Source organism: Peromyscus californicus, unplaced genomic scaffold (genome assembly GCF_007827085.1).
Source record: "Peromyscus californicus insignis strain IS unplaced genomic scaffold, ASM782708v3 Scaffold_22__1_contigs__length_63687245, whole genome shotgun sequence".
Classification (NCBI taxonomy): domain Eukaryota; kingdom Metazoa; phylum Chordata; class Mammalia; order Rodentia; family Cricetidae; genus Peromyscus; species Peromyscus californicus.
The window spans coordinates 63520151-63533663 of record NW_026294525.1 but is presented as its reverse complement, the minus strand read 5'-3'; the positions used below and the strand labels follow the sequence as shown (position 1 = coordinate 63533663).

Genomic DNA, 13513 nt, shown 5'->3' with positions numbered 1-13513 from the left:
CATCTGGTTTATTGACTGTAACTGTCTCATATTCTGCCACCACTGCTTCCTGAATCCCTGGGGACATGTGGCGGACAGGGTCCCCGGGCTCTCCAGAGCGCAAGTACTGCTGTGTAGGACAGGGTCCCCGGGCTCTCCAGAGCACAAGTACTGCTGTGTGGGACAGGGTCCCTGGGCTCTCCAGGGCAGAAGTACTGCTTCATGGGAAAGGGTCCCCGGGCTATCCAGGGCAGAAGTACTGCTGTGTGGGAAGGGGTCCCCGGGCTATCCAGGGCAGAAGTACTGCTGTGTGGGAAGGGGTCCCCAGAGCTATCCAGGGTGGAGTGCTGCATTTCAAGGGCAGACCAGCGCCTCACTCTGTGCTGACGAAGCCATCCGGACAGTGCCCTGGCAGACCAACAGCTCCTCCCTCCCACTGCCCATGACTGTCAGCTTGGTGGAAGGGTTGATTTACATCTCACCATTAGTGGCTTGGTCTCCTATGCTTGTCATTTGGGGTTTCTGTTTGCCATCTCTTTCTTCAGATGCCTGTTCTCTCATTAATTTGCAGAAATTCCTTGTGGTCACTCTGTTCTTTTTAAAATGTCAGATGTATGGGTGTTTTGCCTGCATATGTATCTGTGTACCATGTACCAGTGCCTGCAAAGGCCAGAAGAAGACATTGGACCCTAGAAAACTGGAGTTACCGTGGTTGTGGGTGCTGGGAATTGAACTCAGGTCCCCTGCAAGAGCAGCAAATGTTCTTAATCACTGAGCCTTCTTTCCAGATCAACTCAGGTTATCAACTGTGTGAGAAAGATGATAGTGCCTCTTAAACAGTATCTGTCATCTGAGCTAATCAAACCATATATTCAATACAACAAAGCCAGAGGATGATCTTATACGTAAGTCTAGGCGTGTCTATAGTTTTGGAAATTTTTATTCGCTTTTGGTAGCTAGTCTCATAAAATGCTTTGAGCATTCCTTGTTGATGAATTTAGTCTGAAATGTAGGAAGAATGTATGTGTGTTGGCTTTGTAGCACCTTTACCTGCTTGCCTATTTAAATAATAAGATGCGGTTGAGACAGGAAAAGAGTAGCCATGAAACACGGAGGAATGTGGCAAGCCATCAGCGTACAGTAGTGGGATAAAGCCGTGGCTCAGCTGATAGAGTGCTTGCCTGGATGCATGAACACTATCCTGCTGTTAACTGATGGCACACTCGGCCTTGCACGTTAGGGCACATCCACGTAAATGAAGGAGTAATGTAGCTCACCCTTGCCCCAGAACCTGAAGCAGGTTGGGAAATAGCTGTGATCCCTGTGTGCTTTTTTGATGTGTCATTTATGATCCTGGGATTATTATCATTAGAGCCTAGGGCAGAGGGTCTGTAATTTGAAGTTTTCCTTGTCTGAAAATCAGTTGGGTCCTGCTATCCTCTCTAAAATGTCTGTGCCTTCTACCTGTGGTCTTTGTGGCCCCTGACTGTAACTCCTACAAGAGGGTTGGGAACATGAGCTTACAGAATCCTTGTTATCATATCACCAGGCCACTACTACCACAGCCTTCTGGCCATCACCATTCATGTCTGTGGCTTTCCATCTAAAAAACTCCAAGTTGAAAGTAATTTTCATTGAAGGGTTGGTATTCCATGTATATAGCCATTTCTTTAGGCACGGGCTATTCCATGCCCCTGCTCTACTGTGGTCTATTTCAGTCTGCCTTTAGATGCAACAGAAAAGCTTCCTACCTTCCTCTCTAACTTTGCAACCTAGAAACATCCAGATTGGCTGAGTCTAGGATAGGTAAACCTGGCTGGGTCCTGTGCCTTGGCCTTGAGAGTAGACGGTATCTCATCAGCTTCAGGTTATCTACAAAAGCTCTGCACTATTAACAGATGAACAAATTTCTCCCCAAACAGGAATTTTCTGAACCAACAATTATTCTTTTTGAAAGAGAAAACTTCAAAGGAAAAAAGATTGAACTGAATGCTGAGACAGTCAACCTCCGATCCATGGGATTCAACACTCAGATACGCTCTGTTCAGGTCATTGGTGGCATGTGAGTGAATCACCTACTTGTTGATCTGCTGAAACAGGAGACTTCTCTTTTCCTGCTTTTACAAATGTGCTCTTCCTAAGAAGCACATTAAAAAGTACATCAACACATATACATATTCATATGAATACACACACATGCATACCATGTCAAAATGTACCATGTCATCTCCATTTCTTCATAATGAAAACTATTTGGATGTCATCATTGACATCATTAAGTGAATGATGTGAGTGACATGTGCCAAAAGGGGACACTGGGAAACTTCAAATACGCATTACATTCTCTTAAATGAACTGACAGATGGTCCTTGATTTCCTGGTGGGTTAACATTACACACTTCCATTCTATACCTTTCTTGGTGTGTAAAGCATCATTCATTCATGTATCCAGATTGTTTTGCTAAGGTTAGGTTATGTACTCAAAATCCCCAGGGGAAGCTTGACAACACAGTACTCAGCAAATTTATGGAGCATTCTTTTTTATAGCATGTAAGAAAGGGTTAGGTTTTCCTTGGCTGCAGATGTTGTATAAATTACTAAGTCAACTGCGGAGGGGTCACAAGATGGTTGGATGAACAAAAGGCACTCACTGTGCAGACCTGATGACCTGAGTTTAGTCCCTAGAACAGAGAGCTGACTATACAAAGTTGTCTTCAGACCTCCACATACATGCTGTTGCATGTCCGCAGCCCATCACACACACACACACACACACACACACACACACACACAAAACACACACACACTAAAAAGTTACACCACCACCCAATCTTTTTTTTTTTTTTTTTTTTTAAACTTTTGGCAGGATCTCTCTGTGGGGTCTTGGCTGGCCTGGAACTTGCTGTATAGATCAGGCTAGCCTCAATCAAACTCACAAAGATCCACCTGCTTTCTGTCTCCCATAGCTGGGATTAAAAGTATACATCACCATGCCCAGCCCGCATCAGCCAATTTTTTAAACTTGGAAAAATTTTGGTTTTATTCTCTGAGTAACTCTGAAACTGAATTGGGCATAAATAAATATATATCCATGCAATACTTTTTGTTTATGAAAATATTTTCCTTTTATTGAAACAGCAGATATTGAAGGGACAGCAGCTGATATGAGCAGATGATTGTACCATGTTCACTAAAAATATTTAAGAAATTATTAGAATTGTAGCTCATAATGTTTTTACAGTACGTTTTAATGACTATTTTATAAGATAGATGAAATGTTAGCATTTTAGAGTTTAGGGGTTTAAAATAGAGAACATCCTTCTCGGATGGTCAGTGGGGCAGAAGGAGGATCACAGGGCACTCAGTCTGTAGGGTTCTCAACTGCAATCCAGCAGCTGGGTGGAAGGAACCTAGCTTAACGTTTTTGGGATTTGGGGAAGGTTACTCTTATTTAAGAAAATGTTTTATACTTGTTATAATATTTATCTTAAATTAGCATCAAAATAACAGGTTCCATCATGGCTTCATACATTCTTCATGTCGTAGGTCCTCTTCCTTCACTTGTGAAGGGTTTATTTCTATCCAGTCATTACACTCACCCATGCCCACATGAGAACTTGGTAAATGTTAATTGTTTGAATAAGGATCCATAACCTGAAGATGTTTTATGAACAACTTTCAGAAAGGACTGGAGAGTCCCACTGAGAGAACATCACTATTTCATTGCTTTATTGGAGGGGGAAAATGTACCTATTTCTCTCTCAGAATGGATTCTGACTTAAATACTTAAGTACCCCTTATCCTCCAAAAATTCACTATTTATCAAGAAATGGCTTTGAATGCTCTAGAACACGGGCTTATTTTGCCCTTCAATGTGTATTTAAAGTTCAGCTCAGAATTGATAGTGTTGTTAGCTGGCCATGATGGGGTGGGTACGCCTTTAATCCCCACACTTGGGAGGCTGAGGCAGTCAGATCTCTGTTGAGATCCAGGACAGCCGGGGCTACACAGAGAAACCCTGTCTCAAAAACAGAAAAGGCAGAAAGAGAGGCAGAGAAGGGGGGGGGGGAGGGAGGGAGGGAGGGAGGGAGGAAATAAATTTGTGGCGTTCGGAAAACAAATGTAACTGTTAGGGCCACCATCAAATGGATGTTGTCACCACGGTGGTTTGTCCTCTTTTCAGATGGGTTACGTATGAATATGGCAACTACAGAGGCCGGCAGTTCCTACTGTCTCCTGCAGAAGTACCAAATTGGTATGAGTTCAGTGGCTGTCGCCAAATAGGTTCTCTCCGGCCCTTCATTCAGGTATGTGAATTTTCCCTCCGTGCTGTGAGTAGACTCTTCTCAAAAAATATTTTTGTAAATATAGTTCAGCCTTTTAGTTCTGATTGGAAGCATGGCATTGGCTCCTCTTCCCTCAGTATTTGGACATCCAGTTTGTGGCACCAGGATATGGATATTTCAGAAATGCCACCAGGCCCAGTAGCACATATGCATGTGTCAGCTCTGCTTGTCCACAGGCACACTCCATGGCCCCGTCACTCTGAAATGTCCTTAAACTCTTAGCATGGTAAACAGTGAGTGCTAAGACCCTTAGCACATGACCCCTTAGCACGTGACCCTGGGGTGTGGTCTCCCTCCTGGACCCATAGGCTTCACTTTGGACTCTTCCAAACATCAGTGTGTCTCAGTTCTTCCAACAGCACAGCTGTATGTGACTCTCACTGGGGTTTTGTCTTCCAGAAACGAATTTACTTCAGACTTCGAAACAAAGCAACGGGGCTGTTTATGTCAACCAATGGGAACCTAGAGGATCTGAAGCTTCTTAGGATCCAGGTCATGGAAGACGTTGGTGCCGATGATCAGATCTGGGTCTACCAGGAAGGATGCATCAAATGCAGGGTGAGCATTCAGGGTTGCACAAGGAAGATGCATCAAATGCAGGATGAGCATTTGGAGTTGCACAAGGAAGATGCATCAAATGCAGAGTGAGCATTTGGGGTTGCACAGACAATTCCCAAAGACCTTTTAGAAATTAATAGGAAGGTTTTTCCTGGGAAAATACTTCCCAGCTGTGACAGAATCAGAATCAGGGTCAGGAAGTTAAAATGGGAAGGGGAATCTAGCAGCCAGGGAGTGATGGTGTTAGTTTGCTCATAGCCATAAACCAGAGCCAGCCGCACAACATCAGAAACCACAGGTTCTGTTTGGAGAACTCGAAGAGCAGGATGAGGGTGCAGACACGTGTGCTGCACAGCTCAGTCCATTTCCTAACGGTCAGACGCTGTACATGGAAAATGGCCGCTCTGCTTTCACCACCCCTGCCGCGGCAGACATCTAACAGCAATGGCCAGATCCCATGAGACAAGCTCATGCACTGTTCCGGGCATCTTCTTCAGTCCTTGACTTTATGGGCTTGCCTGTTTGCTCCTGATACTTTAAACTTGGTGCCTGTGAGTCAGCAGGAGCACACCCGTTTATTATGTCTGTTGTGCCTGAGGGAGAATCAGGCTTTTGTAAGAGAGGAACTGCTTAGCCACACAGAAGAAACCAGCATTGAGAAGCAGGGGTGAAGGACTGGAGCTGAAACAAAGGGAACTTCTGCCCTGGGATCATCTCAATGCAATAAAGTGAGACCCTCAGCAAGTCTAACATTTCAGTGCGTTGTTTAATACCTCATCTCAGCAGGCCTAGGAGAAAATGATCACAATGCTTTCAACAGTGTGTGTGCTGTACCCAAGGCCTCACACATGCTAGCTGCTTGCTCTCCCACTGAGCCATGTCCCCTACCCAGAACAGCCCACTTTTAATAAGCTTTCACTGTAGAATGGTGTAGCAGTGAGCAATGCTCTTTGTTACTTCATGAGGGACTTTGAAAATCTTTGCATTAAAGCACCCTCTTCTGAGTTTGCATTTTCCTACTTTTTATATCTGCATAGCATGCCAATTTAGAAAATTTTAGATGTTTCTCATGAATGAAAGACAAGGAGCCACTGAATGTAACTTCAGGGTTTTTTGGGGGGGTGGGGTTGGGGGTAGGGGTGCATTCTGTGGCTGCTCTAATGCAGCTACAGAGAGGAGCAAGCATGAGCTGGAAACTCAAGCCACATGTGAGCTACAGATGCGGCCTCAGAGCACGCTCACTGTTGGTGGGGAGAACGTCACAGTGGGCGGGTCGCTGCACCGAGGCTTCTCTTTCTCCTTTTCAACGTTTAAGTGGATGGATATTTGGCCTGCTGGTATGTCTGTGCACCACCTGTATGCCTGGTGCCCATGGAGTCAGAAGAGGGTGTCAGGTCCCCTGAGATTGGAGTTACAGACAGTTGTTAGCCACCTTGTGGGTGCTGGGAATGGAACCCTGGCCCTTCCAAAGAGCAACCAGTGTTAACCACTTAGTCCCCATGAGGCTTCTCTTAGTAGTAATGGAGAGTCTTACAAAGGGCAGTCTTACAGTGCATGAGAATGGAGAACTCACCGTCACCCATGTCATCTGAGATAAAGGGCTGATTGTTTGGCTTCAGCTACTCCAGCTAAAGCTGCAACGGCTCATGCGGAGTAAAGGCAGCCAGGGCCTACGATCGTTTTAGACGTCAGTTTGTGAGACTGCAGTGTATCCTGAGACAGACTGTTGTTTCCTAAGCAGATAGCAGAAGACTGCTGCCTGACGATCGTGGGCAGCCTCGTAACGTCCGGCTCGAAACTAGGCCTGGCCCTTGATCAAAACGCCGACAGTCAGTTCTGGTGCATGAAGTCGGATGGCAGGATCTACAGCAAGTCGAAGCCACATTTAGTCTTGGATGTGAAAGGTAAGCACTGTTTGTTTCCCTGTGGTGATGCTCCCTTCTTTAGTTAAGGAAACGCCTGCTGTAACATGCTGGTGTGCTACTAATACGCTGCTGGTGCCAGGGGCTGGTTTTTGTTGTTGCTGTTGTTCTGGAAATTGAATCGAGGGTCTGACACATGCTGAGCATGTGCTCACTGAGCTATATCATACCCAGCCCTGTTTTTATATAGCAGTGCTAGGCTGTGATTTTATTCGGTCAGTGGAGTTGATGGTTCTCAAGGTAGCTTGTCATTGGAAAAAAACAAAAGCAAACCCGAGTTCTAGAAGGAATTACAGTGTATTGGGGTTCTCTAGAGTAACAGAACATATAGAATAAATCTTTCTATATATAGAGAAAGGGTATTTATTAGAATGACTTACAGGCTGTGGTCAGCTACTTTAACAATTATGAACAGAAGGTCCAAGAATCCAGTATTGTTTAGTCCACAAGGCTGGCTGTCTCAGCTGGTCTTCAGTGTACATTGGGATTCTGTGGAAGTAGGCTCCAATGCCAGCGAAGGAATGAACTTGCTAGCCAGGGCAAGGGCAAGCGGGCAGAGAGGGAGGCTTCCTTCTTCCATGTCCTTATATAGCAGTGCTTCTCAGCCTTCCTAAAGCTGTGACCCTTTAATACAGCTCCTCATGTTGTAGTGAGCCCTAACCATAAAATTATTTTCTTGCTCCTTCATAACTGTAATTTTGCTACTGTTAGGAATTATGATGTAAATATCTGTTTTCCGATGGTCTTAGGGGACCCCTGTAGAAAGGATGTTCGACCCCCCCCCAAAGGGGTTGAGACCCACAGGTTGAGAACTGCTGTTATATAGGCTTCCAGCAGAAGGTCTGGCCCAGATTATAGGTGGGTCATCCAACCTCTGGATTAAAGGTGTGTCTTCTAACAGCAAAGATATGGATTAGAAGCGGATCTTCCCACTTCAAATTATTTAATGAAGCAAAAACCCTGCAGGTGTGGCCAGCCATTTGGGGTTTTAGTTAATTCCAGATGTAGCCAAGTTGACAACCAAAATAACCATCCCAGACAGCCTGGAGGGTTTCAGCGAAGCTAATCTTCTTAGGAAGAAAAAGTGGGGCCCATGGTCATCCAGGGTAGAAGTGTTAAAACACAGACTACTGGCGTCATCCGTAGAGTGCCTGATTCAGGGGGTCTGAAGGTAGGGCCTTCACGTGTGCTTTTCTAACAAGTTCCTAGGTGTTGCTGATAGTGATGGTTTGAGAATCACAGTACCATTGGTGGTGATTTTTAAAACAGTCAATAAAACCAACCCAAATGATACATGGGAGCTCAGCCAGCAGCGGGCACTGCTGCTGTTTTCGAGTCTATTAAAGCAAGCTTAATCACAGCACTGGGATGATTTATAGTTTATTTGTCCATTGTAGTTACTTTATTTTTATTTTTGAGACAGGAGGTCACTCTGTAGCCCAGGCTGCCCTTGATCTCTGGGCAGCCCACCCACCTCAGCTTCCCAAGTTCTAGAATTACAGGTGTGTGCTCTGCCACACCGGGTGTCTTCCGAGGTTACTGCACTCTCTATTCCCTATCAGGAAAGACTGAGCAGTGAACTGGGGACCGTGTGACCCCACTGTACATCCCACGCTTCTAAATAACTGCCAGAATTTGGCTCAGTTCTTACTTTAATCAGGGCTCTGGGCCAAAGTCATTGAAAATGAGTAAGTCAGGGCAAAGAAACAGTGACAGCTTGGTTCTTGGTATGAGTGCTCTGTCTGGATGTATGCCTGCATGTCAGAAGAGGACATCGGATCCCATTATAGATGGTTGTGAGCCACCATGTGGTTGCCAGGAATTGAACTCGGGACCTTTGGAAGAGCAGCCCATGCTCTTAACCACTGAGCCATCTCTCCAGCCCGACAGCTTGCTTCTTAAGGCACTTTTGGAGAATGGGAAACAGGGCGTGGACACCACCAGGGGCGTCTGTAACTGTACAGGGAGCAGAGGCGCTTTGCAGTCCTGGTGGTCCAGGCAGGTAGGGTGGCCAGCGCACTCATTAGTCAGAAGACACAGGAACCCGAGGAGCCGGGTGGTGTTCAGAGAGGCAAACCAACTAGACTGAGGGAAGGCAGAAAGCATCGAACTTGAGTAACGTGACTACCGACGGCACGGGGACCAAGAATGTCACGGAAAGTGCAGGGGCAGCCTTGGGTCTGAGAAATGACCAGCCCTAGATAGCGTGTCTCCACACCGCATCTGTGGACAGACACGAGGCCCGTCTCACAGATGACTCCCAAGTGTGAACTGTCTGAGAACCACTGACCCAGGCTGCCAGCCCTTTTCTTCTTACAGGGCCATGCTGCCTGCACAAGATCAGTTTCAAAACCACTAGCGAGGCTGGGATTGTAGCTGGGTGATAGAATGCTTGGTTCAATCCCTAGTTGCACCTCCCCATTGGGAAGATGGGGTATTTGAGTACATGTTGGGGGTGGGGGAAATCACAGTGTTTAGTTCCCCAACGCAGGTGAGCATTGGTGTTTCTAACCGATGGGATCAGCATGCAGGGTTAAGGTCACTGTAGTCCTTAGGGTATTTATTGTCTTTTATTTATTTAGCAGTCGTCACTGTGTGCCAGGCTCTGTGTTGAAGACAGTGGCTGGCTCTTCTCTCTATGGGACTCCTCTTTACGGCTTTACCCTGATGTTCACTGGGTATCAGTCCCACTCTCTGGAGTGAGGTGCTGGCCCGTAGGTTTGTGGGTTTTCAGTGTCTACGGCAGCAATGCAGTTACTTTCTTATTCCCCTGAACGTTCTCAGAATGTGGGAGCATGGCGCCACCTCCTGGCCACAGGAGCAGGCTGCATGGCCAGCACCCTGGCGAGAGAAAGGCACACACAGCTCTTCCCGCTTCTGTGGTTTTCGTTACCGACTAAAACTGCAGGGGACTTACTAGATGGAGTCTTTCTTCTGGCCTTGTATTTGGGGAGCGAGTTGTTTTAGTGAACACTGAAGTATGATTCCAGACCGGGTATCCTATGACAACAGGGGAAGCTGATTCACACTCGGTTTCAAGACATCACAAGCCTGGTAGGATTGCGCACCAAACGGGCAAATCAAACTACTATGTAAAACACAGAAACTAAAAGTGAACCACAACAAAAGGGGTGACTCCAGGCGATGTCTTCCCTTTGTCCCTTTTGCTGGCCTTAAGTCTGCAGTCTCTCGGCCCTCTGCCCAGTGTGGGTCACAAGCCACCCAGCAGCATCTTTCCACTCTAAGCTGCCATTTACGGAAACACCAGCGATTTAATTAGGATGTCAAATTTCTTTCAAATTACTCCTCTTCGGTCCTGTGTGCCAAGAACTCAGATATAGCCGTGATGGCAGCACCCTTCTCAGATAGATGGGCTTGTCACCATGTCACAGGTGACATGGGTATGTAGGAACTACCGGTAGGGGTGGCCTGGTTCACATCACCTGCACACCTGAGACCTGGCCTTCGGGAAAGTACCATCTTCCTACCTGTGTCTAAACACATGGCAAAAAGAAGGAAGGGCTTTGTGCTTCGGTTTACAGCCATTTAACTATTCAGTTGACTTCTGCATCGTTCAAATAGAAATATGTTTTCTAGAAGAAAAAAAAGGCCTAGCATGTTTTAAATCCTTCTCAAAGGCAAAAGAATTAATCAAATTATTTTCCAAGAACTCTGTAGGTCTTGTGATTCCAATGGCACTGGGAGAAACATAAAGTTTGTTAAGGCACCAGAATCCTGAAGAAAGAAAAAAGACGCTGTGTCCTTAATACTCTCTGAACTCTTGGGATTTTTTTTTTTTTAAGTCTTCTTTTTAGATTTATTAATGTGTATGAGTATCATGTATGCCTGTGTACCTTGGGAGTGCCTGGTGTCCTCCGAGGTCAGAAGTCATTGGATTCCCTGGAACTGGAGCTGTGGGTGGTTTTTGAGCCGCCATGATGGTGCTAGGAATCGAACCCAGGTCCTCTGCAGTAACAAGAAGTGCTCTTAACTGCTGAGCCATCTCTCCAGCCAACAACTGTGCTGTCTTGATGGAGAGTGCAGGATTTGCTGGGCCTAAATGGGAGGCTTGAAAGTCTTTCCTTTCCCTGTGCTCTGCACCCCACCTAGCTCCGGAGCACTATGGGTGCCAAGTGATAGCCAGCTAGTTCCTTAAAGAATGAAGCGATGAGTTCCTTCCCCAGCTACTCTTTCAGACCCTTTTGATGTCAAATGATTTAAAGGAGAGAAGAATGTCGTTTCTTTGGTCTGAGGATGAAACATGATTTCAGTACCAGCTGCACCCTGCATCCAAATGCAGATTTTCATTTCCACGGGGTCTTTGGTGAAGAGGCTTCTGCTGAAGCAGATAAGGCACCAGAAAGGATGCTGATTCCACACTGGGGAAAATCAGATAGTCCCGGCTGTTTGAAAGGGGGCACTGGCTGCTTCTAACACTAAAAGTACCTCACGTTTTCAATAAGCACCCTCGGAAAGGCCCCTCCAAATATCCTGGTGAGAGGGAAGTACAGGACTCATGCAGTGATACTCGGCATTACTTCGTACATCCAAGTTCGCAGCAGTGGGGGGGGGGGGGGTCTTCCGTGTCCTGAGCATGCTTCCGGTGTCATTCAGACCTTGAACCTAGTGACGGCTGATTTTTATTATGCGTGCAGAACTCATTGCCTCTGCCTGCCTCCCCACAGCCTTTCTTTGCATTGCCGCTGGGTGTGCCTGCCTGCTCATGAGGATCTCACATCTATCTGCCTGCTCACTAGGATCTCACATCTCTGTTCTCTCCAGTGCCATCTTACGACATCTTTGCTTTTTCCTTTCTCTAGACTTTTCCCTGAGGCCCCCCATTTCAGATGGGGTAATAGGAGCTAGAGTGGCCTATGAGAGCTGGGTAGAAAAGGGAGAGCCAGAAGGCAAGATGGGCTGTGTGGAGTTGCTGGTCCCCAGAAGGAGTTTAGCCACACGGCCCAGCAAGTTGACCTTGCCCCTGGGTCCCAGAGCTACAGCGCTTTTATTCCAGTTCTCTTTTGCTCTTCCCCTGTCTCGACACACACCTCCCCTTCCTGCCCCCCACCCCCCACCCCGCACAGTTCTTACTTTTTTTTCTTTCATTCAGGGGGTGCGCAGTACGATCAAAACCACATCATCCTCAACACGGTGAACACAGAGAAGTTAACACAAGTGTGGGAAGCCATGGTCCTATGAACCTGAACCAAGACTGCAGGAGGAGTGTTTGCAGGGGATTTCTGGCCACCTTACTGAAGAAAAAATAAAATCACAGAGCTGACGGAGGAGCCAAGTGGGAAGTGGCCCGAAGGCCATGACAGGGAAATTATCTTTTCAAAGACATTTGAGGTTGAAGCCAATAGTTTGTTCTCATTTCTTGCCTTGTATTTCTCGTAACTCCTTAAACAGGCTGCCCCTGTAGCAGCTTCCGGGTGTAGACGTTTTAAAGATCAAGACCACATCGTAACTTATCTCCAGGGACAGAGACAAGACCTCTGATCTGGACACACAGATTGCCTTAGTGGGAAGCATAAAAGCCCATGTTTGTTCATCACAAGACTTTCAGCATTGGAGGATCCACTGCCTTAACGTTTTCCAGGACCGTTTACTGCTGAATGGCAGAGTGGGAAAGTCCTGTATACTGAGACATGTTCAAGGAGTTTAGCAAGAATAAACAAAACACTATTTTCAGTTAATGTTCAAAGTGAATAAATTTGCAAATTTTCATGTTGATGTCAGCTCACAAGCAGAACTTGGGTTATTTTAATTCTCCTGTGGGCTGCCCTCAAGTGTCACAGATAGTTTAATGCCCTCCTTACAGCTGCTATTGGGACAGTATTATGGCCTAATTTATTAACTCTTACTTTGTCACCTACCTATAATGCAGAAGCCATACTCTAGAATTTTGGCTAAACCTAGACCTTTCAGCCTGGTCTCTCCAGGGCTACCAGCAGGGGGACTGCTTTGGATCTGAAGACACCGGGGACCTCCCTTCTGGAAGCAGAGATGTGGGAAGCTAGCAGCCACTTCCAGTGAGCGAGGGAGAGATCCCAAGGGCTCTGTAGTGTTAGTGCAGAGACCCAGACCTCCGCAGGCAGTTCGGGGACAACTGCTGTGATCTACTGGTCCAGACTCTGCTGCTCAAACAGCACATTGTCCTTTTGAGCAAAACTGCCAGACTTGGACACATCCTCCTCACTCTGTCCTCATCACAGTACTGGTGCTCGGGTCAGAGGCTCAACAAGTCCACTTCTCTTTCACCTGTTCGAGCCTGCCTCCCCTCTGGAGCCAACGGCAGGCAAGTGTGCTCCTCAGAAGAGTTTATCTGCAGCTTAAACAGCGTTCACAACAGCATCCAGCACGTCTGGCTTCTTATGTGTACATGTCTGTAGGCTTTGTGTATGTCGCTATAGTACGGTGGGGTAAGGTGTCCTATCAAAAGCCTGTTTGATTTCTCTCTTGAATAAACTTACTCCTTGTTAACCATGTAATGAAATGCTGGAATCAGTTTAGCAGTCCTCTAGCACAGCCGAGAGTCGGTGGGCAGACTGAGGCACAGCATACTAAACTGCAGGCACTTTTTAGCCACCTTTTGAGCACTTTTTAAGGTGCTCACATGTGCACTCAAAGATTTAATGCACTGACACCTGGGAGCTCTCCGGGACAAGAACTGAGAACTTCTAGATAGACAAGTCAAGTGGCATTGGC

The 13513-nt window shown here is 46.5% G+C and overlaps 1 protein-coding gene across 1 annotated transcript in view; it reads left to right on the top strand.

Moving 5' to 3' along the window:
• Crybg1 (crystallin beta-gamma domain containing 1) overlaps positions 1–13513 on the top strand; it is a 112401-nt gene extending 98888 nt beyond the window's left edge. Inside the window, exons 17-21 of the mRNA XM_052751563.1 lie at positions 1902–2041; positions 4163–4286; positions 4725–4883; positions 6625–6787; positions 11916–13513. Of these exons, the coding sequence (XP_052607523.1) occupies positions 1902–2041; positions 4163–4286; positions 4725–4883; positions 6625–6787; positions 11916–12004 (675 nt within the window). The 3' untranslated portion in view covers positions 12005–13513. The remainder of the gene's footprint in view (positions 1–1901; positions 2042–4162; positions 4287–4724; positions 4884–6624; positions 6788–11915) is intronic.